Source organism: Triturus cristatus, chromosome 5_2 (genome assembly GCF_964204655.1).
Source record: "Triturus cristatus chromosome 5_2, aTriCri1.1, whole genome shotgun sequence".
In the NCBI taxonomy this organism is placed as follows: Eukaryota; Metazoa; Chordata; class Amphibia; order Caudata; family Salamandridae; genus Triturus; species Triturus cristatus.
Genome location: NC_140588.1, coordinates 7,945,267 through 7,972,853, shown reverse-complemented (window position 1 = coordinate 7,972,853; position 27,587 = coordinate 7,945,267). Strand labels below are relative to the sequence as shown.

The 27,587-nt window shown below is 44.8% G+C and overlaps 1 protein-coding gene across 1 annotated transcript in view; it reads right to left on the bottom strand.

Annotated features, from left to right (window-relative positions):
- DNAH5 (dynein axonemal heavy chain 5) overlaps positions 1-27,587 on the bottom strand; it is a 5,853,083-nt gene that overhangs the window by 4,049,236 nt on the left and 1,776,260 nt on the right. Inside the window, exons 19-21 of the mRNA XM_085606747.1 lie at positions 13,644-13,883; positions 3,222-3,412; positions 3,040-3,139 (exon numbers count right to left, since the gene is read on the bottom strand). Of these exons, the coding sequence (XP_085462873.1) occupies positions 3,040-3,139; positions 3,222-3,412; positions 13,644-13,883 (531 nt within the window). The remainder of the gene's footprint in view (positions 1-3,039; positions 3,140-3,221; positions 3,413-13,643; positions 13,884-27,587) is intronic.

Genomic DNA, 27,587 nt, shown 5'->3' with positions numbered 1-27,587 from the left:
CTGGGTTTGTCTTCTGATTTGTGACAGCATCAGCTCCCACTGCTTGTTCAATCTATGCGTCACCTGCGGGCGGAAGGCTGGTGCTTCACTTGGGCAAGGCAGATGGGCTGAACTGGTTTGAATTACCACAGCCTTTGTAACACTGGTCCAATGACTGGGCATTTCCTGTTGTGAGGGTATGCCAGGCAGCTCCTACAGCATGTTCTTGGAGCTTCTAGGAGCAGTGGGTTATGCTTGTCTTTGCGTGGCTGCTCCCTATGGCTAGCACAGTTGCTTTGGGGATCATGCCCACTTCCATGGCAGCTGCTTGCTTGTCAGCATGCTCTTCCTCGCGGACTGCAGACAGCATCTTATCAAGAGAGTGGGTTTCTCTGAGCATGCGTGTTCTGAAGGATTCCAATTGACAGCCATTTATGATCCTGAGGCGCATGGCTTCCTTACTGGAAAATTTGTTGAACTGGCAGTTCTTGAAGAGGCTTTCCAGGCACTCTACAAAGTCATCCATTGACTCTCCCGGTTGCTGGCAGATCTTGCTGAATGTGTAGCATTCATAGTCCACATTTGTGGCAGGATCGAACTTCTTGGTGAGCTCCTTCTTCACCTTTTGATACATGTTGACCTCTTATTTTGGGATCTTCTTGAGAGCCTCTTTCATGCCATCTCTCGCAAGGTTCTTGAGGTATGTAATCACCTTGGTTTCATCGGGTTGGTCCAGAGCTTCACTGAAGCTGCCACATTTTTCGATCCAGTCAGCCTACCGTGCACCAAAATTGTGCTTCTTAGACAAATCGAACGTGGACAGTGGCTTCAGAAATGCGGCAGCATTATACATGGACCTTCTTTCAGTGGACATGGTAGCTGAAGACGTTGTGTATGCCTTGCACCCTCAGTGCAGGTAAAGGCTATGCGAACAGTCACTGTGTCTACCACTCACCAAAGGAGGTTGTTACCAGTGGGATGCAGGTTCGAGGCAGGAAACAATCGACAGGCCTTCCCAATCCAAGATGTCCACCAGGTGGAAGCTGGCACGACAGAAGAAGCAATGTGTAGGCCTTCCCCATCCAGGATGGCTACCAGAGGGATGTAGGCTCGAGTTAGTAGTCAAGTTGGTAGGCCTCCCCAATCCAAAATGGCCACCAGCAGGTGACAGGGCCAAGAGACTAGCACATGCTGGATTGCCTCCGAGGTCATCGCGAGGGGGCCAAGGGAGCCTGGATGAGCCAGTGAAAAGCACTGATGGGAGCGTTAGTAGGTAGCACTGAAGGCAAGGAGGTCCCGGGGCTCAGGAGGCTGCCAGATTGCCATGCAGGAGGCCATCAGGAGTTGCAGACGTGAGGGCCATGCCCTCACAACAGTCCAGTGAGCACGCTCACAGCCAGAGGCAGATTGGCATAGGCGCAGGAGTGGCAGCAGCACAGGGCCGCCAGGGATGGTCGATTGCTGGGCAAGTGGGTGCTCCCTTCTTCGCCAGTTGTCGTGTCGCGTGGCAAGAAGGAGACACGACATAGCGTAAGGGCAGGAACACTTCTTTATTTAGGAGCCCTCTCTAGCAGGCTTATTGCAAGCACACCTGCTGTACTGTATCTGTCCAAAACTAAAAGTCCTCCTCTGGCTGGTTGTGCCATCTAAGAATCATCCTTAAGGCCCTAAGGGTCCTAAGCCTGATTCTACACCCTTCTCACCTAGGACAAGCAGAAGAGGCCGCTGGGTATATCCGACCGATGTTGCATCACTTAACGTTTGGCCATGTATAAGCTAACTATATTGAAAATTAGCATTATGGGATACCTTCTGCATGTATATTATGGCTCTGTACCAATCTTTGTCATTGAAGGCATGACCCAATAGGATTTCCCATTTGTCTCTAACCACCTGTATGGAGACACCTGTGTGTTCTAGCATAGATTTGTTGAGCCAGAAGAACATTCTTTAGCCATGTCCTATTGTGTATAGTGCCTGCACCATTTAATCTGTAGGGGCTCATTTATGTCTATGTTCCATTGTTGCCTGAGAGCATGCACCATTCTATTGTTTAGTAGGGACTGTCCTCTCGGGATGTCCCATTCATCTACTAATATCTGAAAGTCTATAAGGGTATAATTTCGGAAAAAATGCCCTTTAATGTTAAACCACACTGTTTCCCAGTTTATAAATCTCTGAGGTAAGGTGTTTTAGCATGTTTGACAGACACCTTGAATTATATGAAAATATGAGACCATAAGACTTACTGTTGAAGTGGGGAATAAGAAATATTTTCTCCATTAGACTATGTCCAATCTGTCTTTACCAGTCCTGAGATATGGACTCCAGGACAGTAGGTACCAAAAAGCAAAATACTGACAGTCGAGACATTATCAGTAATGGTCATCTGTAAAACAACACTGTATTTTAATGTTATAACTCCTGCATTGCATCGAGATACCTATCCTGCACACTCCATGACCATCTTCCATTATTTCAACATGCTGTGGTCATAGGTTATGATATCATTAAGCTACAATCCAGTTAGGTGGGTTTTCATGTACTATACTAGGTCGCATAGCAGGTACACAGGCCATTTGTGCCTCAAGGCTTTCCATATTTGCAAAGCTTGATAGACAGGCCCTTTAGGACAACCATAAACGATCTGACTTTTGATGACAAATATATTTCCCAGAAACTACATAGGGTAGAGTTTTTCATCATAAAGTGTGATGTAAAGTTGAACTGATAGAACATACAGCATCACAATATTTCTAATAATTGAAGTTTTAGCGACGATGTGTTGCGATCATAGCACTACATGAAACATCCTACCCATTCAACTCAAACATGCTCGATACAGATCTTTACCAATTAGGCCACCCGGTCAGAGTACCGGCCGTAGGTCAGCTTACATACAATTTACAATTGTAAATATTATAATTTCTGTCTAGGTCGAAAATGGCTTTCTTGACTGCAAACAAGTATAAGCTGTTTAGTTTTGTCTGTCACCCTTCAATAAATCCACTTTTAATAGGTAATTCCCAAAATATTCACTACAAACAAATGAAATATTACCATGAACATGCTTAGTCTCTGTCTCTCCAATTTCTTCCTCCGAGTCACTGCCTTTACCAACAAGACGCAGGCCTGCTATTTTCCTGTCCATCATCTTTTTCTATGGAAAAAGATGCTACGATTATTTAGCACATAATCAAATCAAACAATATTTTAAAGTAAAAGAAAGAAAGGAGACAAACCTTTGACATTCTCTCTTTACTCCACTGCCCAACTCCTTTTGAGACATTGAGTATGCAGTCCACCACTTTGTTGAGAGTTTGTTGTACCTCGTCCAATGCTGGTACCATGCTGATGTTTGGGATGGACAAAGTGATACTCGTTCGAAAAATTGGTTGGACGCTCTGTGTCTGTTTTGCAGCATTCCCGTTGTCTAAATCAAAAGGTTTAAAAAGACGTATATATTAATATTGATATGTTTAATTTTAGCAAAAGTAACAATGATATACCACGTGAAATACGGAAAAAGCTTCTATTATGTAGTTGATTTCGTCACAGATTTCTGGAAGTTGTAAATGATCCCTGACAAAAGCCTTAACTTTGCTGCATTCACCTTAATATCTCTGCTGTGTGTAATTCCTTAGTTATGCTGCATTTGCTATGGTTCTATTAAACCTGGAAGTAAATGTTATATTATACAGACCTTTTGCCACGAACTAAAAGTCCTTAAAGCCTAAGCATTATTTAATAGTATCACAGATTTTAATAATGGTTTAATGGAAAAAAAAATTCGCATCAGATTTGTAATCATCCTGTATCTCGAATACTCCGGACTGCTCGTCTGGATAATGTATCCCAAGGTAATTGTCATGCAGGGATTAGACATGTGGCTTTTGCCCACACCACCCCTTCTCTAATCAGAGATGACACTGACTATAACATCATAGGCAAGGGGGCGGTGGGTGTAGAGAAATCTGATCCTGTTAGCGCCCAGTGAGTCATTAATGTTAAAGCATCTTCTAGCCCTGCCCGAAAGTGGCAAGTAGGGGTCGTATAGTGTCTGCCCATAGGAGGTCAGCGAGTGTATCTGACCAATACTAATCAGTTGGACCTTCCCTCTGAATCTACACCATATGTGGTAGTCTTGGTAAATGTACCCCTGCTTAAAGTAAATGTGAGCGGACATTTGTAGCAGCTGAGAAATAAAGTGACATAGTGGTTGACTACAAGGGGAGGGCTAGATGTGAGTGTTCCAATTAATATGGCCCCCAGAATAGGGTGGGTGAGGCCCGAAAACTACACCAGGTGATTGTATAGTGATCACCTTCAGCTACAGCCGAGTTGTAGGTAGAATTCTTGCCTTATGCGAAAGCAAAATGAATCCAACAGAGAGCACTGGCATAGGCCCACTTGTGATTTTCTATAGAGCAGACTTTGCCCAAAATTTAAGCACACCAGGGCCCATTTCATCCTTGAGGAGCCAAAGTCATCATGGGGGTTCATACTAGTTTTGTAACGTCAAAAGCTATGCCTCTTCACAGAATACATTTGAAGCATTTAACACACTTGAGGAAGTGAGCTAACTACCCCTCGCTAGCGATGCCTCACGGGTGAAGGGTGGGATTTCTCCCTTAAAAGGGATGCTGATCAGCTTTGTTTCTTGCCTTGGAATATAGCGGGGCTTGGGGAGAAAGTTAATCAGCTGAAATGGCTAGACTTCATCAAACTATATAGCATTTTGGCCTTCCAATCAACCTGGTCAGGTAGAAAGACTCCCTTTTTAGATGGGTTTGCTCACTTCTTCTGGACAGTTATTGTCTCCGGCCGGGCAAAGGGAGGGGTGTGTATTTTAATTTAATTGTCTTTGAATTGTCAGATGGACGAGTTGAAGATGAATACCTCTAGTTTAGAAGCAGTCTTATTTTCCTTTTCTGATAAATCATATCTTCTTGGCCTAAACATTTACAATCCAAATGGCCATTTAGCATGTTCTGAGGTCTATGGGCTTGGCTACCGTGAATCTGAAGATATGCTCACTAGAACCTGGTTTAGGCTCTTTTTCTTTTGTTCCAACAGTAATTATGACCGATCTTAATAATCATCTATGCAGGAAAGTTTGGTAGTTATTGCAGGATGTATCCATGGGGGAGACTTTTCTTATTGCTTATTTTGAGCACTCGCCACAAGGGGAACAGGCACATTTTTTTTCACAATCCTTGAATCTGGTGCTACCTAGCTCCCTGAAGGTTTCCACTAATGTTGGAAGGGGTATGAAACTATTGTGGACAACATTTTAATTTCTTCATCCCTGTTATATTTGGTAGTTGAGCATAGGGTATTACAGTCTGGTTGGAGTGACCATAATCCATTTGCCCTTTTTTAAATTTTTGTAAATTATTTTTATCCTCATTCACCTCAGACCACAGTGAGCAAACTAGACACCAGTACCTTGTACGTTATTGGGGAGGCAAAACTGGTGGGAAAGCACCCACCTGCCGGTACATCTGCAGACTAGGATGGCACAGTCCCAAAAGAAAGGGCACAGTTACTTTCCAATATAGTTCAGGTAACACTGGCGACTGTTGATGTTGGCACTGGAGGAACGGAGAGTGCCCAGCACAGTCTGGAGAAATCCAGAAAGGCAAAATCATAGGACCTATATTCGTTATAAGGGGAAACAGTTTTTAGATTTCTTATCCAGTGTCACCTATCTCAGCATTTGACCATTTGAATAGAAGATCCCAAAATGCTTTCTTCCTCCTGCTCTGGGTCCCACTCCGATCCAGCCTGGATGTCGAGAAAACCAAGGACAACCACTCAGCGTGCAATGGAGGTGAACATTCTACCTACTTTTTGCATATTTCCCTCCTGGCCAGTAACATAGCGTAACAAGCATTTGCAATGCAATAGGTCTCGCAGTTACGAGAGTTTCAGCTATTGGCATTGTAAATAACAATGCCATTTATTTATGTTTTTAAAACCAAAAACAAAGATAAAAGGCATTATTATTTGCAATATAAATAGCTCAAACTCGCGTAAATGCGAGACCTATTGCATTGCAAATGCTTGTTGTGGATGTAAGTGGCATTTAGCGCTAGCCGTTCGTGCGCGCAAAGAGCCCTTGTGAGATGTAGACGCCACAGTCATTAATGTGAATGGTCTTAATGACGTATCCTTGAGGTTATGACTAGTGACAATAACTAACGTTATCACAAAAAATATCTTCGTGTCTTCGTTATTGGTTGCTGGGAATCAACGTGTAGCAGTTTCTCTCTGCTGTGCGTATATATATCTTATGAGGTCTCCAGGGTTTCTTGGAAGAGCAGTGCTGTGTGCCGGCAAACACAGCAACTCTTCAAAAGAGTTCATTTCGGGCTGCGGACGCCCGCTTAGTTAAATAGGAGTTCATTATTATTCCGAGAAAACCACATATTAAGCCATTGTTTGGACCGAGTTTTTCATCAAAGAAACAGAGGCTTCTGTGCTTCAGAAGGCGAGGCATGCACCCCTGCCCTGTTCCCGTGATCCCGACCACACACACCATAAATCTGACCCTTGTGTTAGACGGTAGTTCATTCCGCCTCCATCCTCAGGGGCAAAGCATCCAGCCTCGTAACCCGTTTCACGAGACAGCACTGAGTGAAATGTAATTTCCTTGTTAAAAGTTTCTGTCCTCCCACTAGTAGGCTGGACATGTGCCACCACCCTTCATGTGCCTGGCAAGCAACCCTCTGGAAAAAAAGCCAGCAAAACATATGAGTAGGCATGTTTTGGCTGACCAGATATTTCTGTGTGAGGCGGGGGGGGGGGTACCCAGTAACTTTCGGCTTGGTCACGTGCTGGGCGAGGCATTCATTTTCTGTAGTGCGACTCTGGCTCCGCCTGGGTCCAGTTTCGGTGGTGTACACATTGCAGGGAGAGGAGCAGCAGTTGTGCTGGCACATGGAAAACATGTGTCAGTGCAACTTTGATCTATGAAAAACATGTGTCAGTGCAAAGTAGTAAGTGAATTAGTGTGTGATAGAAAGGTGTTTCATTGGTGCTTGAAGCTACGGCGGGCAATGCGCTAGTAACATTCATTTTCATTTTGTCTGGCATATATGACACCAAAAAAAGCTTGCATGTATACTTTGGCGTATAAAACCGCTGATATACCGGTGAGGATTTACCTTTGTTCTCTATACTTCAGGACTCGCCAAAGTGAATGCCACTGGTTATGCAAATGGCTCCGACACTACTGACGCCGTGCAGGGTCCCCCGGAGCTTCAGAGATGATCTGGAGCCGACGGTGGGGGACAGGGAGGGAAAGTGAAAGCGCGCCATGCTGAAAGGCTGCAGGGAGGAAAAAAGTGAAAGCACGCCATGTGCGCGTTGTGCTGAAAGGCCGTGGGAAGCTGTATGCGTGCACATGTCCTGTCCGGTCCGTACGCGTGCACGTCTCCTGTCCCCCTTCGGAAGCAAAACCCACGACAATAGATCTTGCCAAGGCGAGCAGTGCATGTACTGCGTCGCTAGGCGAGACCTAAAAAAGGAAAGACCTTGCTGGGCCCGTAGCTACGCTGGATATCCCAAAAATTGTCAGGGAGAGGCTTATTTGAGTTTGGAGGCCTAAGATATTTGAGATAGTTTTGCCCACTTTTTCCCAAAAGTCTGCAATGGCTGGGCACTCCTTAAGCATATGTAAATTGGAGGTTTTCTCCAAGCCGCATTTCTTACAACTATCTGGGGGCCCATTAGTCATCTTCAACAACCTTAAGGGGGTTAAATAGGCCCCGTGGATCGTAAACAGGTGATTTTTTCTCAACCATGCTGGTTTAACAGTGGCCAACAGAGTACTAAAAGATGTTTGCCAAAGATGTTCCCAGGATTCATCCGGTAGGCAGGCAACCCACAGTTCCTCAGCCCATCGATTGCCTCTTCGATGCTCCAATACCAAATGGAGACCTCCTTCTTTCCTCTTGGTCTTTCCACCAGCTGTTCCTCCAAGGTTTTACCTATACCTATAGGTGCTTTCAGATTTTGGGCCCAGCTCTGAAGCTGGATATATTTAAATTTGGAGAGTCCCCCCTCCACGATGGTGTGAAGCGTTGACCAGGGTAAAAGTGTGCCCTCTTGGACTAAATACCCCCCACACCTTCAGCCCGGCCTCTCTAAGTGGCAGTCTACCCTTTATCTCAACCCCTTTCTGCACCACCTTCCCCTGGAAAGCCCTTGAAACTCGAATTGCCACCCCAGCGGTCTTAGATGGTTTGAAGGAGAAGAATTGAGTGGAAGGCGTGAGACCTAAGCCAGTGGCAGTCCTTAGGGAGGAGGTGTGTCTCTTGAAGGAGACAAATATCTGCCTGTGTACTCTCTAGATAAGAAAGGAGCGCCCTGCGTTTGATGGGATTGTTGAGCCCTCTTACATTAAGTGTGAGAACCTTAATCGAGGATGGTGGCATCTAAAACCTGAAGATGGAGTGACGCCGAATAGGAGCGTCAGGACCCCTCAGCACCAGTGCAAGAGTAAGGAGATCGTAGCACACCATGGACCGGCCCCCCCCCCCAGAAATAAAGAACAGCAGAAGAAGATAGGTAGAAAAGGAGATAGAGCAAAGACCCACAAATAGTGAAAGAAGAACAAGAAGGCACAACAGGTACCCAAAGGAAAAAAAACATTTTGTGTGAGTTCAGTCATTAGTCTGCCATCCAAGGATGAGCAGACAAAGAGTCTATGGGATTGTAGAGTGGCCAATTAGAGTCTCTCCCCTCTCCCCTCCAGCCCCACTGAGCATCAGTGAAAGGATACAGCATGGCAGCCGGACTCAGCTACGTCGTCGATGCCTTAGTTAGAGCTTCTAGCAGTGCTTCAAGGGCGGCCTGTTGCTCATTCTTAACCACCAACGGATATGGTAGTTGAGCGTGGCGCTGCTGTCTCCATCTGGGGCGGTTGTCGCCGGAGCCCTGATCCGAGCGCTCTCTTCGTCAGTGTCCTCCGAGAGAGAGATCCCCAACAGCTTGCTTGCTATAGAAAGGGGGCGGAGTTGGAATAGCTTCCCATCGTGCCGGAATAAAAGGCAGAACGGGTGCCCCCAGGAGTAGGAGATGTTAGGTTGGTGCAGGGCGTCCGTAATGGGCCGGAAGGTCCCGCATTTTGGAGCGTGATGGCAGCAAGGTCTTGGTATAGGACCGGCGACTGGTTGCGGATAGTGATCCGCAATACTTTGAGTTGCGGATCGCTGCAAACTCCGACTTGCACGTTAGAAATTTAATGATGAGAATAGGTTTATCATTGAAAGGTGAGTGGTACGTAGTTTTACTTTCCCCATATTTACATGCCTTGCATGTTGCACACCTCACAAAACCTTTACGTTTGGTCAACCAGTTGGAATTGGTAGGAACTTCAGGACTACTACTCACTAAGTGATCACTGGTACTACATGCTTTTCTGAAGGTGATAGTGGGGGAGGCAGGCATTTTATCACCAATGACCGGATCACTTAGGACCAGGTGGCAATTATTTTTTATTATATTCCTGATACCATTTCTTTGGTTATTGTATGTTAGGATTAATCTGGGGCTGTTGGTTACGTTTTCACTGATGTTTGATTGTTTCATCTTATTGCGTGAGGGTTTGAAAAGTAGGTCACTTCTGGTAACTGTTTTGGTACGAGCAATTGCATGATCCAACACCTTTTGTCCATAGCCGCTAGCTAAAAATCTAGATTTACATTCTTGCTGTGCTATGCTTAGGTCGTTGTCGTTACTGCATACCCTGCATATACGCAACATCTTCCCATATGGAATACTTTCGATTGTATGTCTTGGGTGGAAGCTGCTACTATGCAAGATAGTGTTCCCTGATGTGGGTTTACGATGTAATCGTGTTTGTATACTGTTGCTTTGTATATATACCTCCACATCTAGAAAACATATACTGCTTGTACTAATCTCTAACGTAAATTGTAAATTCATATCATTTACATTCAAATCCATGCTAAACTGTTCTGCACTTGTTCTATTGCCTCGCCAGATTATAAACAGGTCATCTATAAAGCGAATCCACTTAACCACATTATTAGTCCAACAATCAATATATTTAGTCTTCAATATTTTCTCCTCCCACCAACCCATATGGAGACAGGCGTAGCTAGGCGAAAAACTCGCGACCATGGCTACGCCTCTCTCCTGGTGGTATATCTGCTGTTGGAAAATAAAGTAGTTATTGTTTAGACAAAAAGTGGTAAGATCCATCAATAGTCTGTTATGTGCATGAAATTCTATGGGTCTTGTGCCCAGGAAGTACTCAATTGCTCTCAATCCATCCCTGTGGTGGATTGAGGTTTACAAATTAGATACATCCATTGATATAAGCACATATTCATCTTCCCATTTGAATTCATGCAGTTGTCTTATCCGTAGTGTCCGTAGTGTCCTGGATATATGATGGTAAAGCCCTCACGTGTTCTTGTAAGAATGCATCAATATAGATTGATACATTTTCCAATAGACTGTCTTTTGCAGATATTATAGGTCTGCCAGGAGGTCTTAATTAGTCCTTATGAATTTTTGGAATAAAATTAATTGCTGGAGTTCTTGCATGTTCATTTTTAAGAACTTTGAGTTCTTCCTGGTTGATTAAACCTTTATTTTTCCATGCCAGTAATTTCCCAAATAATCCATCTTGTTTTGCATTCATAACAAATTTTAAACTCAATTTATAACAGTTGCGATCGCCAAGTTGTTTTAAAGCCTCTTCCATATATTGCTCCTTGGGCCAGATGACTACATTGCCCCCCTTATCGGAGTTGCGTATAGTTATGGAATCATTCTCACGCTATTTTTTCATTAGTTGATGATATTTATGCAACTGGTTGTTATATTTTGTTTTCTGTTTTTGAGTTTTTAAATGCAATTACCGGACTTCATATATACACACACACACACACTCACACACACATATATATATATATTATATATGTACATACACCTACACACATATACATATATATATTATTCATAAATGTGACTTAGTACTAGTCCACACAAAAAGCCTACACTACAAGGTTCAAGAAAAATAATGCCGTTTATTTCATTGGAGGCAAGCTATCCTGGCTGATGAGGGGTGAAACCCCGAAACCGGTCCTAGGATGCTTGGTTCCAGTCTAGGGAGGACCTGGCCTGGCAGTTCGGGCTGGACTGTTCCCATTGGGCACAGGGTCAAGACTGATTTGCATGTGGCTGGGTTCAAACTGGAATGGCATGGTGAGCAAAAGAACGATGGATTTAGGGCCAGATCTCTGTACTGGGGTGAATGTATGACATTGTTCTGCATTCTGTCCATCAATTGTTGTTTTTGTGTTTATTTGATTACAGCATGTGCATTGGTGTAACAGTGACGCGTTTCAGTCACTAGCTTTTGTCACAGTTTGAGAAAGGTCTGTATCAGACTTAAACACATCACCTTATACTAGTGCATTCGTTAGGGCACATGCTGCAATCGGAAGACCTGGCTTGGCAGTTCGGGCTGGACTGTTCCCATGAGGCACAGGGTCAGACTGATTTGCATATGGTTGGGTCTGAACTGGGGTGGCGAAGTGAGCTAAAGAACGAGGATGGGTTAAAGCCAGATCTGTGACTTGGGGTGAGTGTCTGAAAAGGGCTCGTCCATCATCTCCTTGTGTTTGCTTGTAATGAAATGAGCAGCATTATTTTTCTTGCACATTCGAGTGCAGGCGTTTTCATGAGACTATTAACAATTTGTGTTTTTGGACAAAATATAAGTTGTTCTGCCTCGCAACACTCACCGAGCATCATTGTCAGAAGAGAGACATAGGCACCAAGCCCAAGAAGAAAATCTGTGTATATACATATATGTATTTTTTTAAAACAATGCAAATGGATTTTAGTTCTGTAAATTAAGGATTTCAAAGGATATACAAGCACCTCAATTGTTATTGTGGTTAATATGAATATAATAAATAACACCATCAATGCAAATATTTATATACCATGTCCACAAATAATGACATTAATATTGATTATAAAATTCAAATAATCATCATAACAAATTGGTCATTTTATCTCAGCCCACAGAGTGAATTGTTCTTGCTGTCTGAACAAACGGTATTGACATTGGTAACTCCATGCCACTTGTAGGTATTTTGCGTTATTTTTGCCATTATTGCCCTTTCAGCAGCATATGACAGCTCAGTGCTATGCGAGCCAAATAAATCAAATAAAACACATACATCGCTTGTAAGACTGGACCCTAAAGAGCTGCCCAATTATGTGGTATACTTTTAGAACAATCTTCTGCTATCCTTTCAGATTTGTATCTTTTTGATTACCTATTGAAAGATCGCCTGTCTATGTCCAACTGTGTTCGCATGGCCCCGACCATTGCCATGTCTGTTTGATGAACGGCGAGATGACGGAGCATTTTTGCCAGATTCTACTGGTTTAAATGACTGCCTCCGAAAAGAGATGTAAGGGAGCTTTTCTGTGCGATTCCCCTGTTTACAAACTTTTTCATGAGAAGTAACTTCTTTGACATAGTTGGGAAGTTTGGTATTAGCCGGCCAGTACAGTGAGCGTTTGCTCGAAATTAATGAAGGAGCACCGCCCTGCTTTGAGTTATGCCCCACGAACAGCGTTGTGCCCCAGGAAGCGTTTTTCTTCTTCGCCTTGTATTACATCTCTAGTGATCTGTTAGTTCCCTTTGTGCCCCGAGTCCTGATGAGACCCGGATGAAAAGAGCTGAAACGCGTCGACCTGACACAAAAGAGAAGCTCTCATAAAATAAGACATTGCAGTAAAGAAAAAACTCAGCACCTTATAAGAATGTGTTGGGTGTCAGATTAACTTAGCGCTTTTTGGTGCTTGATTTTGGGCTATCTCTTCACTATCGATTGCAAACCATAATTGATGAAAAGAAAGTGTTTCTTTGCAATCCGTTAAAAACATTAGGGCATCAAGGAATCTTGTCACATGTATATATGTATAACTAAAAACACTTTGCGTGTAGTTATTATTGTTTGTATACTTAAATATCTGGTGCTAGAAATACAGGATATGAACATAATCGACTGGCATGTATTCGTATATATTAATAGTACATATGTTTTTCTTGGATAAATGGTCTCCCGAAAGGGATTAATTAAGGTTTCCTTCTTTGTTTAAAACGATTTTCCTTGATTTATTCCACAGCATCAAAAATTATTTTCTTGCCATGTAGAGTGTCCAGGTGCTTGTGGAGTATTAGGACAACCCCCCTTCCTTTTTGACAGTAGATCACACAAACAGCATGAGCTGATGAAAAAAGTATCCGCAAGGCCAGTAGCGTGACCTTCTAGAGGTGAGGACAATGCTTGTATTGTTTGGGTTTTTAAATCAGAGGAGTAGTTGCTCAAAGCATTTCCTCTTCCTAGTCTACCAAAGGTAAGATAATCTTGTGAATGAACGAGGGATTGGATACGTGTCACAAAGTTCCATGCTTCTTAATAAACCGAATTCACGTAGTTTACTCATCATGCTTCAGAACTACAGAAGTTGTCAAGATATGTAAAGCAGATCGTTATCCTATTAACAGAAGACTCGGAGTAAGTGGGAGTACTTGTGATGTATAGATCTACATTAATCAAATGCAAAATCATCTTTATCAATTTCCTTAAGCAATAACATACCCAAAAAGTTAATCATTGAGGAAGCGTAGATACGTTTGCGGATTGACTCCATGGTATTCCTTGTAACCCTCAGAAGAGCATCATGGTTGCGATGGTTGAAATAAGAGAGTAGCTCATGCGCTTCTTCATCCAGGATCTCCATCAAGTCCTTCTTTTTCTTTTTGGTGAGCGGGGAGTGAGGACCCAGTACTGTATGACTAGTACTACGTGACAATGACGAGCTCTCTGGCCGTTCTTCCTCTGTAAAACAAAGCGGAGCACTTTGAAATGCATGTTTCAGAGTACCAGGAATGGTTTTAAGCAGGCATAAAAATTCAGTCGACGACACAGGCACCAATCTTGTATCTGAAGCCCAAAAGGACTACTTAGGTCAGACATTAAGTACAGTTTTGTCACGGTTGACAATATATTTGTAAACCATAATGATTTGTATAACATTTGGGTACATAAATAATTCACAATTAAAAACAGATTTCCCCAAAAAAGTGTGCTGCATTTGATGCGAACAGGGACCATTTAATACAACATTTACGAAAATATTCAATGTGAGTCAATATGTATTTACGTTAATAAACAGTGTGCATAGATAACAATGTATTTAATACTTGAGCATCGTTTAGCAAGTAAGGTTAAACTACAAGCTCGTGTGTATGGAAACAACTGAATGGAATGTAAAGCTTGAATCATGGCAATACAGAGAAGATTCTACTTATATGATGATAAGTAACAACAGTACCGCTAGGAAAAGATGCGCATATAGGGGCATATTTACTAGAAAATGACACAGCTCGGCACTGCAAGCCATCTTGATGCGCCCTGCTGAGTCATTAGGAAAGTGCAGGGATGCGTTGTATTTACAGCAATACGATGCATCCCTGTGCTTTCCTCTGTGCTGGTGCAAAATTGGCTGCCTAGCGCCAATGCAGGCATCCTTGCACCATGGTGGAAGGGTGCCTGTGTTGCAGGGCTAATTGTTTTTGTGGTGGCAGGGACACCTTCCTACACAGAAACAATCATTGTGTTGCAGAATGCAGCACACATAGAAAGAGCAAAAAACAAGAAATAAAGGTATTTTTCCTTGTTGCGTCACTATAACGCCTCCCCGGGTAGGCATTAGAATCTGATGCAATCCCAGGTTTACAAAACCTTGTAAATCTGTGAATGTGTAAGAATCCATGGGTGTTGGTGGGAACAACCACATAAACACCCATGAAACTCCTCTTTCATGCAGAGTAATATATAAAAGGGGGCCATATTTACAAGGCCATGAAAAGCTATGCAGGGAGGCTTTATGTGGCCTTGCAAATATGGGCCAGCACACTGTGCCTCCGGAGAGTCATAAAAGTGGCGTTCTGGCAGCTTAAAAGTGCTACAGGGGCATTGTAAATAAGCCCCATAGTATTTTGGGTTGGAACAGGGATTCAAAGCCCATTGGGCTAAAAGAGGTTCAGATCCCGACACTCCCACACCCCACAACCCCAGCGTGTCTCTTAGCCCAGACTGCTAATGTAATGTGCTGGGCTGCGCTGCAGATGGGGCGCAGTGACAGCCTCTACAAAGAATTTGGCACGTCAGCCAGAAAATGAGGTACATTAAATATGGGAACTGTGACCCTGAATTTCACCTTCAGGTAAATGAATATAAAATGTACACACTTTAAACACAAAATAAATGCAAGTTAAAGTAATTGATAGGGGATGCATTAGTTTCTGGTATGGGACAGCTCAATTGGTTAATGTGATCTCTGCAAACATTGGTGTGTGTAACCAGACAGTTACTAACTGCATCCTGGTAAGTGTACGGGGTAATAGTGTATGTGTATTTACAGTGCTGCAAAGTCCCAGCCTGTGACTGAAAGCACTGTGAATATGCAAGTCTTTACTTCAAAATTATATTAAACCAGAGGTGAGTGAGTCACAGAAGGCTCAAGCCAGGCGCTCAACTTGAAGTCCTCTTGGACCCTCGAGCCCTAAACGAGTTGAGCTTTAATGTGTACTCAAACCTCATTAGCCAAGAATTAAAGACAAAGCATTAAGCTTCTGTGTAAAACACAAGAGAGAATAAATACGCATCTAGTGGCTGAATTCCACAATGTGAAGCCAGAAAACGTGGTTACGGCTTCCCCACTTGACCAAATTGTGTGACCATACGCATGCATTTTTATTTCACTGTGCCTTCCTTTTCTTTATAATTGCAAATGAGAGCACTTTGAAATAAATTAGCTCTGGATGTATGCTGTACAAAAAACCTCAACTTTGTATTAATGCTCTATAATGTTGTTCCATATGTAATAAAAAATGTAGCCCACATTTAGGGTGCACATGTCAACTGACTTGCCTCTTAGTTGACTAATGGCAAAGTCATCAGGCTGGGGGGTCATACATTTTTTTAGATTCCTGTTTAACAACTATCACTTTTAATAAATACGACTCAATGCAGTGACATACTCTTATGTACTAAGGTGAAAACTTTTACCATGTTACCAAATCTATATATTTTTGATTTTCAAGAGCCTATCATAATTTTACATGATGTTTGCTGCACGATTTGCATGCCATGAGCTAAGCCAGACCCTCTGCTTGGCTTCTTTTGGCTATGGCTCGGCTCTAGGTGTTAATTTGTTGCCTCGCCCTCTATATTACACACAGTATAAGATCGGCGACTGCATCCAAAAACTTTAACAGGTAGAGAAGATGCTAGGGTTATTAAACCAGTCAAACAAATTTGACCCAAGGTATTGACTTGGCACCCCTAATACATAGCAATTCAGTGAGGCAATCTCTAAATTCCTTTAACTCCGGAGTGACCCTTAATCAAACCCAGTAAACAAGTGGTCTAAGGGCGGCCAAATCTGCAATTCTTTTAAGCCCTAAATCGAAGAACAGGGTGGTTAGTGGTGTACTACTGGGGACAGAGACCAGCCGTCTAGCAAATCTATTTTCTGCAGCAGTAAGTCGAGAGACGTCAGAACATCCCCAAGTCTAGGCTCCATATAGTGCTGCCCCTTGCGCTTCCCACGGTAAACTTCCAGGGCTGGCGAAACTGCACGGGAGCTTTTTTGCCTATGTAGCCTATTAATAGCATTTGCTCTGTACTCAAGTAATAGTGTGCTTTTCATTAGCTGATCATGCCACTTCAAGCTCTCCATTACCTTAACTCTTAGATAATCGAAGCTCCTCACCCTCTCTAGCGCTTCTCCCCCAGCCCGTATGATAGAAGTTTTAGCCACTCCCTTCCCAAAAACCATATATTTGGTTTCATTAGCATTGAGCTCCAAGCCCCTTGACACGCAGAAATCTGTAAATTTATCAACAAGGAGCTGGAGACCGATTGGAGTTTTAGAAATGAGAAGGGAGTCGTCTGCAAATAAAAGAATCGGTACCTTATTGTCGTTTTGTGAAGGGGAGTCATTTCTACAGTTCTTCAAGATATCAGCCACTTCATTCATATAGAGGGTAAAGGGAGTAGGAGCAAGGACACACCCTTGTCGTACACCCCGCTGTATAGGGATGCATTTAGTTAGCTCTCCCGCATTTCCACACCATACCTGGGCAAAGTTGTTACTATACAGCTGGGACATGAGATGGATTAAGTTCCCCGGGGACCCCCATCCTGTTTAAGAAAGACCACAGAGTAGTACGGGAATGAGATCAAAGGCAGCCCTGAGATTAACAAACTCCACGTAAAGATTCTGCTGTTGTAATAGGGTATATTTTCAGTGCAATGTAGTGAATCTAAATTTTTTATCTATAGTGCTCATCCTAGAGCGAAACCCAGCTTGAAGATCTGACATGATATGATTTGTCTCTATCCAGTGGAGCAATTTGTCAAGGATTTGTTTAGCGAATACAAATCCATCCATAAAAATATATTGTCACAATACAATCATTAAGATAGCAAAAGTAACAGCTCATAAATGAAAAAGCTCCCTGGTCATTAAATTGCTTTTTCCTACGTATAAGGGGACCAGAAAACAAACCTGCAACCCCAAAACAGACCAAGGGGGAGGGGAGCATTTGTAAATACACGAAAGCTGGTTTCACTTGTGCAAATTAATTGTTTCCAAACAAGGGAATAACAAATCTGTGTCTTAGTGTACAATAGAAATCACAGAAGAATATAAAATGAATAGTTTCTTGCTCAGAGGAACTGTCCCAAGGATATGGTTTCAAATCGACTTTGTTTCAATTTTTAGTGACCCTGTAGGCCCATACTGCTTTCATTACTTGTACCTCCTAGTCTTTATTGTTTGTACAAGCTGTCTGAATCACACGCTTAAGCACATGGTTGAACCTCTTAACCATTTAGTTGGCACTAGGGTTATATAGCGAGGTATTTTTAAGTCCTATTCCCACTTTCTCACAATACTGTGTACCAGCATGAGATTTAAACTGCATTCATTATCGCTTAACACAGCTCAAGGAATACTTTCTGACCTAAAAACGTGATCCATGAAAATTAAACTGCATTGGATTCAGCATTCTGTGCAACTTTAACCACGGGCTACCTAGAGAACAAATCCATAATCACGATAATGTACTTTTGTAGTGGCCCTACTGGCCCAATTATATCAATAGCGATAGACTCCCAAGGATTCTTCGACCATACACTCTATATCTGAATCGACACCTGGACACCAGAACAATTTCGTAACAGTGGCTTTGGTACGATTTATGCCAAAAGGGCATTCGTGACATAGAGTCAAAATGTTATTATGAAGGCTATGAGGAGAAACTATTCTTTCTCTCCTCAAAATTACCCCACTGTCTTCTGTACTTCCCGGATGGTCTGATAGCATCTGCTAGAATTATTTTATTAAGCCACGCTGCCACAATGAATGTAATCACTTCTTGTAGCATTGCATCACTTTTATACTCCCGTTCCCATTCCTCTTTCCTCACTGCAGGTAAACCGTAAACATGTATAAGGGCCACATGAAATCTGTTCCATTTTTCATCTTCACATGCCTCTAACAGCAATTCCATCCTGGAAAGAAAATCTGCCACTACATTTTCTTTCCCTGGCATGTACACAGCTTTTTAAATGAATTCCTGCATTCAAATGGAAATTTTGCCAATTCTAGCACAAGCATTGGTGGTACCCTCCGTTGTCAATAATTTCACCACAAGTTTATGGCGACAATGAATAGTAATAGGCCTCCCCCAGACAAACGCTCTGAAATGCTCCAGTACCCATGCACAGGTTAATGCCTCTTTCTTAACGGTTGGGTATTTCTCCTCTGTAGGCACTAATGGTCTGGATGCGAATGCTATCTGGTATCTAGCAGCCTCAGTTATACCTTCTTTCATAATTTGAAAGTCATTTTCGCATTGTTGTAACCACACAACTTTTGTCCCTGATTTTAGGAGTTGCCTGATGTAGAAACATAGTCGGCCAGGCCTAAAAATGGCCGAACATCGTCCTTATTTTTCAGTGTGGGGGGCATTTTTAATGGCCTGAACTAAAGTAGGTTTAGGCTTCGCTCCAAACTCATCAATGACATGGCCTAGGTATGTTACACTTTTCTCTTCAAACTTACATTTGAAGAATTCCACATGCAGTCTCTTTGATTCAAGAATGGAAAGTACACTGTTCAGTTTTGAATCATGTTCATGTCTATACCTGCTGAAAAGCAGAATATCATATTGGAAAAACATAATATTCTGCTCCTTGCTGCACAAACTGAACATTACCCTCTGAAAGACAGCAGCCGCCGATGCCAGGCCGAAAGGTATATGCTGGAACTGGAAACAACCATCTGGGGTGATAAACGCTGTATACGTCTAGGAATCTGGGGACATGTAGAAGATAAATCAATGGTAGAAAACCACTGCGCATTTTTAAGCAAAGTCACCATCTTAATGATTTTAGGTAATAGAAACCTTTGATGATAATATTATTGTTCGGATGGTGGAGATCGATGCACAATCTAATTTTACCATTACTGCGTTGAGCCAACACCATCAGAGACATCCACTCTGACGCCTCAACAGGTTCAATTACACAGGATGACAGCAATTTCTCTAACTCCTTTGAGAACTCCTCTCTTACTGCCATAGACACATTTCTAACTTATGGACATTTGGCCACCATAGTTTTTTAAGTGAATCTTGTGCTCATATTCCACAAGATGACCTAAAACTTGTTAAAATACATTAGGAATCTTCTAAACAATTTGTCCCTCAAAATTGTACTATGGTCTAAAATCAAAATTTGCTTTTGCTATAGGGGTCTAAGACAATATACAGATCCTTCTGATCCTGGACCTTTCTTAGCTATGTACAATTTACCACGTGAAACTCCGTGTATGAACTTGAAAATTAGCCACCTGAACCCCAGTATGTCTATTTTCTACCCGCCATAACCTTCAGGGTCAATTTCAGATGAAATCAGAAATTGCCCAATTTTCTGCACAAACTTCTCTTGCCAGATCTTTTCGTTAATAATTGTGTAAGGAGAACCAGAATCTACAAAAATAGTCAATTCCAACCCACCTATAGTCATTTTACACTCTGTTTTCGCTTTGCATGTGTCATCCAGTATGTTCAAGATTAACTTTTCTTTAATATTCGTGATAATATCCAACCTATCCTCATCCGAATCCTGCTCTGAATTGTTCTGTTCTGCCTTATCCCTTTCATCATATACACTTAACACATGTTTCCTCTTCCACACTTTTGCATAGTGACCCCTGATACCACAATTACTGCTACTCTGGTTAATAGCAGGACAACTTTCTTTTTTTTTTGTGTCATAATTTTTTATTGGAGATAAAAGATAGGCAATTTCTTAGGATACAAACAATATAGTAAATCATAAATCAGTATGTGACAAATATTATACATCTGTAATATAATACAGAAGGGGGAAAAAGGAGAAGGGAAAAAACTATACATAGGGAGGGAAAGAAAAGAAAAGAGAATTAGAATTTCAGGAATTGCGAAGAAAGGGGGTTCACACCTGCTGGAATATTTGTTCTTGGTCTTGCATCCTATGTATTACCTGTTCTTAGGATGCTGTCTGTATCATCACAGCCATCCAGTCCTCTTTGGAGGGAGGGCTAGGTGAATGCCATAATCTTAAAACACATAGTTTAGCAGTAGAAAGTGCAGTGTGTAAGAGTCGACTCTGAGGTCATGAAATAGCAGGAAAACCTCTAAAGTTATGTAGCAAAATAGTGGCAGGTGTGAGAGGGAGTGGAAGAGGAATAGTTTCTAGTAGTGTAGCTCCTATTTGCAGCCCAAATTTTTTATATTAGGACATTCAAAAATGATATGCAGGAGGTCACAATTAGCCCCAGAGCATCTCCAACACCTAGAATGCTATGATAATCCAGCTCGTTGCAACTTTAAGGGAGTCCAATGCCAATCATGTAAAGTTTTAAAAACACAGAACTTCATTCGTGCTACACGAGTACCCTTATCCAGGGCTTCCAATATATCTGGCCAGGTATCTTCGTCTATGGTGATATGACGCCGTTTATGCCATTTATCACGGAGAGTGGCAAGAAGTGCCTGTGAATATAAATGGTTAATCAGAGATCTATATAAACCTGACATGACATCTTTATGTCGGCCCCAAGTGCAAAGAAAGGTCAGAATCGGCGAAGTTTGTAGTGTCCAAGGAGGAAGGCCAAGACATCTCTTCAGAGAATGTTGAAGTTGTAAATATCATGAAGCCTGATGTAAAGCAAGATCAAATTCTTCACAGAGAATCTTAAAAGATTTCAGTTCACCACCTACTATAAGTTGATCTAAGATTAAGATTCCTCTCAAGCTCCATTCAGGCCAGGAAAGTGCTAATCCATTAATATGAATGCTTTCATTCTTCCATGGGAGCTTTAGAATGTAAACGATGGGCAATTTGCAGTAGACGATGTGCACGTTGCCATGTTTGATATGTGGCATTGAGCACAGAATGTGCAGGAGTAGTCCTAGGTTTACGAACATTGTATAAAAAATTAAGACCATCATTCAAGTATTGAGCGTTCTATTGTAACCCACTGAGGAGAGTCAGTTGCACCTGGGAGCAAGTAAGGCAGCTGTGAAAGGTGTAAAGCTAGAGAGTAGTGCTCTATTGATGGTAGACTTAGACCACCATGGGAGCGGCGTGCTATTAGTTTAGCAGCAGACAAACGAGGCTGCATATTTCTCCAGACAAAGGATTGAATGCAAGAATCTATGCGACGAAGTGTGGCTAAGGGTATAATAATTGGGAGCACTCCCAAGACATAAGTAAATCGGGGCAGAGTAACCATTCTCACCGCCTGTATTCTCCCCCACATTGAGAAACTCAAAAGAGACCATTTGGCAAAATCAACTTCCATTTGTGCTATGAGAGGAGAGATGTTATCTGAAACCATTCACTCCAATCCACAGTTGATCAGAATTCCAAGATATTTTAATTGAGATGATTTCCAGCAAAAAGGATAGCCATCAATAGAAGCGTTTGTGGTACAAGGAGAGAGTGGTAGAGCTTCACTTTTGTCCCAGTTCACTTTATAACCAGAAATCACTGAGAACTGTTTAATAATTTCAAGCAAATTTGGTAAGGAACGGGGGAGATCTTTAATCGTAAGAAGAATATCATCAGCGTACAAGTATAATTTGGATACTCCTCCAGGTATCGGCATATCCTGAATCTGGGGCGAGTGACGAATAAGCGAAGCAAGAGGTTCCGTTGCTAGTAAGAATAAGAGGGGAGACAATGGGCAACCTTGACGGGTACCTCTTTGAATTGAAAAAGGTTCAGAAAGAAAACCTCCACAATTAACCTGAGCTGTTGGATTGTCATATAGTAAGCGAACCACAGAGATAAACTTCTCACCTAAACCAAAATACCTCATAGTGGCAAACAAATAAACCCAGTCAAAGCGGTTGAATGCTTTCTTCGCATCTAGAGAAAGAGCGAACGCATCCTCCGTCAAATCTCTAGCAGACCATAAGGTATGGGCTAATGTTCTAAGATGATTTCTGGATGATCGACCGAGGACAAAACCAACCTGTGAATGATGTACCAGAGAGGGGATGACTTTTCTAAGCCTCGCCGCTAAGATACTTGCCAATATCTTGACATCTCCATTTATTAAGTAGATCGGTCGATAGCTACTGCGGACTAGTGGATCCTTGCCTGGTTTGGGAATAACCGCAATTAATACCTTATTTGAAATAGGGCCAAGAGAAGAAGTCTGGATAGCTTCATGGAAAGCAGAATGAAGAACGTCGGGGGCGCTAGAGAGCGTGCAACAAAATGGCTGCGCTTTCGTGAGGCTCTGTCACACCGAGCTGATATCCGCCAAATATCCGCGGCATGCACTGACCTGCGCGCTCACCTGAGGACGGAGGGGCCTTCTCCTTGCTCGCTGCCCTGACCCGAGGTGTTTGTGGGCCTGCGGATGCTCGCCATTAGGTTGCAGCACGATACATCTGCCGGGCTGCTGGAGGAGTAAGATGGCGGCTGCCGGGTCGCGGTAGGCCGCGCTGCCGTTAGAAGCCAGAGAGCAGCGGCTGCTGGTCGTCTCCCCCGCGTCGTCGGGGGCTTGGTGCCTGGAAGGATAGTTGCCCCATCGGAGGTGGTTCGGCTGGATTCCCCCCTGCAGCCGAGGCATGGCCGAAGAGACGCGAGGAGCTGTGCCGGCTGTGAGGCGGCTGCGGGGGCCCATTTCGGGATCGGCGGTGTGTTGCTTGCTGCCTGTGTGCCCGTCGGCGCTGGACGCGGTGAGTGGGTCCGGGGCCTGGCATTGCCTGTGCTGCGGCGGAGGGCTCAGGCTTGTGGCTGGGTCGCGGCCTGCGGACTGCGGCTGGTGAGGGAGGGGGGTGCCTGCGGCGCTTCTGCTGATTCCGGGTGGGGCTAAGGTGCGTGCCGCTGCGGGGCCTGCGGTGAGGTGGCAGTTTGCGGCTTGTATAGCGCTGACGCGGGCAAGGCTGCCTGATCCCCGCCGTCGCGGTGGTGCGCTACCCGCGTTGAGCATAGCTGGGCAGCCACTGGAAGAACTGCTGCTTCTGTCATCTGCAGGCGCTCCATCGTCACATCTGCTGGGGCGTGTGAGGCCCCCCCCCCGATGCCCTCCTTACTACATCTCGAGGCTGCCTGGATATTGCCTTGCTGATTCCCTATCGGGGCAGTGGGACCTTTTGCAGTCTTCATCTTGCCTATCAGTGCTGGCGTGCGGCGCTGCTCGACGCCACTTGACTGCCGTAGTCTCTGCGGCCTAGGGTGTTCTCCCTCATCACCAGCTGCGTATCTCCTGCACTTGATACTCCTGCTGCCCTGGCCATGGTGGACTGCGGCTGGTGCGGTGGGGGGAGCAACTAACTTCCATTACGGTGTCTCTCTGTGCTGGACGGTGTGCGCAACGGTCCGGGCTGGGGGGGGGGTCTGTGGCGGACTTGGTGTCTGGCCTCTGGGGGATGGGGGTCTGGATATGCGCTGTCACCCTGAGGCGTGCTGTTACCAGTTAGACCTCACGCGCTGCTTGCTGGACTTCCTGGGCCGGCCCTCTCGGTCACTGTTTATGACATAGGGGGCCCCCTCTTAGCTCCGAATGTAAAGGTCTGGTTGGTTGCTGATTGTTACCGGGCTCTCCCTGGGGGTGAGTGGTCGGGTTGGACTTTTCCCTCCCACTTGCGCTGGCCCGCCGCTACCTGCTCGTTGCCTGCTGTTTGGGTGGTTGTCGTTCACTCATTATGGGGCGGATGGATAAGTCTCAGGCACGCCTTACATTCGAAACCCGCAGGGCCCCAAAGACTCCACAGCAGCCCGCCTCTGACGCGGAGGCGGATGCCCACGTGGACAGCCCCCCCACTCTAGAGGCCACGTTGTTAGCCATGCAGCGCACCCTGCAGTCGATTGAGGGCACGATGGCTGCTGTAAACCATCGCCTGGACCACATGTCGTCTCAGCTTGAGAAACACACTGTGCGTATGGGGGAGGTGGAACAATGAGTGTCGGCGGCAGAGGATGGGCTGAGCTCAGTCACTGACAAAACTCTTAATATGGAAAAGGTTTTGGCCCTTATCCAAGCGAAAAACGAGGACTTGGAGGTGCGCTCCCGGCGTAATAACCTCCGAATTACAGGCCTACCGGAGTCGGCCAATGTGGGTAGAATGGAGACCTACATCAAGCGTCTCATCCTAGATCTCTTCGGCACAGAGCACCTATCCAGCATGTTTGTGGTGGAGCGTGCCCACCGCTCCTTGGCTGCGAGGCCGGTCCCTGGGGCCACCCCCTCGCCCTATAATTACCAGAGTGTTGAATTACAGGGATCGGGACACCATATTGCGTCTGGCACGAGAAAAAGGTTCAATCATTCACCAGGGCAACTCACTGGCTTTCTTTCCTGACTTCACGTTGGCGGTCCAGGCGGCTCGATGGGAATTTGGGACTGTGAAGCAATTTTTGCGTACTGAGGGGGTGCCGTACGCCATGCTGTACCCGGCTCGGCTCCGCATAGGTCCTGCAGCGGACAATAAGATCTTCTTTTCTCCGAAGGCTGCAATGGAACATGCTAAGCATCTGAAGCGTAAGAAGCGGGACTCTTCTGCTGTACCTGAGGAGGGGGAGTAGTGGTAACTATGCCATCCGTTGGAGCTTCCGGACTACTTGGGTCCAATCTCGGCTCCTTGTCTGTTTCTTGCATGGTGGTTGGCTCTTGCCAGGCTGCACCTACTGCCTTTGCTGTACTTGCTTGGCTTGACAGACTGCTTGCTTTACTTTAGAGTTTCTGGGCCGGTGGATGTCTGCTGGTAGTGACTGTCTGGAGCACTGCTATTACTTTTCGTTGAGCTGCAACTTACTGAGGTCTATCTGCTGTCGCTTTGGCGCTGGGATGCGCCGCCTGTGTGTCTTTGAGGGCGCTACTTCTCCGTGGGACCTCTATTAGACTGGTTGCATGTACTGTTATAACACTGTACTTAGGCTCGGTGGATTCCTACTGGTAGTAGGATTGGGCCTCTGCGCCTCCCCTGCATGGGTATACCCCGCTGCTGATTTTGGCGTGTTGGGGTCTAGGGGGGGGGGGTTCTGTTGGATTTCCGGGATGGCTTCGGCATGTTGGGGTAGCTGAAGTGGCTGGGGGGTGGGGCAGGGTAATGGGGGGGCAGCTTCAATGTTAAACATGTACACTGTTGGACGATCATGGGGCTTGTTGGTGTTACTGCATGCTTGACACTAGATTAGGGGGTTGTGCATGGACGAATCTAGTAAGATGACTAGCGTGCTTAAATTGCTTACCTGGAATGTTCGGGGCCTTAATACACCAAAAAAGATTAGGTCTGTGTTTGCCTGTCTGGACCGTATGGGAGTGCACATAGCCCTTCTCCAGGAAACTCACCTCACTTCCGAGTCTGCAAGTAGGTTGGGTGCTCGGTGGGCGGGACTGCGGGTCTCCTCTTACTCCAGGGGGGTCATGTTCCTAGTTAAAAAAGGGGTGCCCTTTATTGAGATCGGGTCTGATGTGGATGACGACGGCCGGGTCGCAATGGTGTATGGTCGACTGACAAGAGAAAGTGTGCTGATTGTGAATGTTTATGGCCCAAACATAGATGACCCCCCATTCTACTTGGATCTGTGGCACCGGATTTCGCTTTTCCCACCGGCACAGATTATATGGGGAGGGGATTTTAATCTCTGCTTGGACACCACTTTGGATCGATCCGGCGGGGAAGTTCGACCCAAGCGCGCTGCGGAGGTTCTATTGGGGCTCCTAGATACAGGTCATCTGTATGATGTTTGGCGAACTTGTCATCCCGCGGACCGTCAGAGCACTTATGCTTCCTCGGTGCACGGATCGTGGACCCGTATAGATTTCTGGCTGGTTTCGGAGTCGGTATGCGCTTGGACGACCGCGGTGTCGCATGAGGCCCGTACTCTCTCGGATCATTCTCCGGTTCTTCTAATGCTGCAGATGCCCCTGGGTGGGGGCATCCTATGGTGCACCCACCCAGTTCCAATCCACATAGTCTGTCTGGGGAGGTGGGAGCACCTCCCTGCAACAGGATCCCTATTGTCCAGCTGCCGAGGCTGGGGTTTTGCCCAGCAACAGGCAGCCAGAGTCGTGTGGGTGGCGGGTAGCATCCATTTTGTACTACGTGTGCACTTTTAAATTGGTGTCTAAATTCTGCCGCTTTTCCCATATTGCCCCTCTAGCAGGGGGGAATCGTGCCCTCATGCCCATGGCTGGACTGGGGGTATGATTCCTACATGTTGGACACCAAACACGATATGGTTCTGTGCAGCCACTCTCAAGTTATCACGCTATCGCGATTCACTTATAATGCGGTTAAGAGTATATGGTATGGTTGCACTACAAACAACCTCGCACTAGTTTTAATGAAGGTTGCAGAGGGGCCCTACTCAGGTAGGGGTCCCCCCTCACACATACTTCAGCACCCTGCCTTGTAGGATTAGCAAGGCCTGCTTTAGGGGTGACCTATGAGAATATATGTGTTGTAAATAGGTGGGATACAGGGTACCTATATCCCAGTAAGGGGTGCAAGCACCACCTTACCCAGACTACAGTAGTGGTCTGGTGGTGTCAGTTTGTATGGCTGTCCCAGGGTGGCACAATAAGTGCTGCAGCCCTGGTAGGCCTCTGAGGGACCCATGCCCTGGGTACCTAGGGTACCATCTACAAGGGGCTGATAGGGTATCCTCAGTATCCAATTGGTTTGTACCTAAGGTACTCACATCAGTTTTAAGGAGAAAGCAGATAGGCTGGGTTCCTGGATAGCAGGATCCCAGCCAGACTAGTCAAAAACCATTCAAATACCAGGCAAAAAGTTGGGGGCAACCATATAGTCAGATTCCACCTTCCTACAACGTCATTCCGGCGCACGACGACTGACGCGGAGCCGCAGACGACGCCTAGCGACGCACAAGGGGTATTGCTGACGAAAAATCTTTCCGGATCCAGCCTGACGCCTGGGGATATTCTAAGGTGAGGAA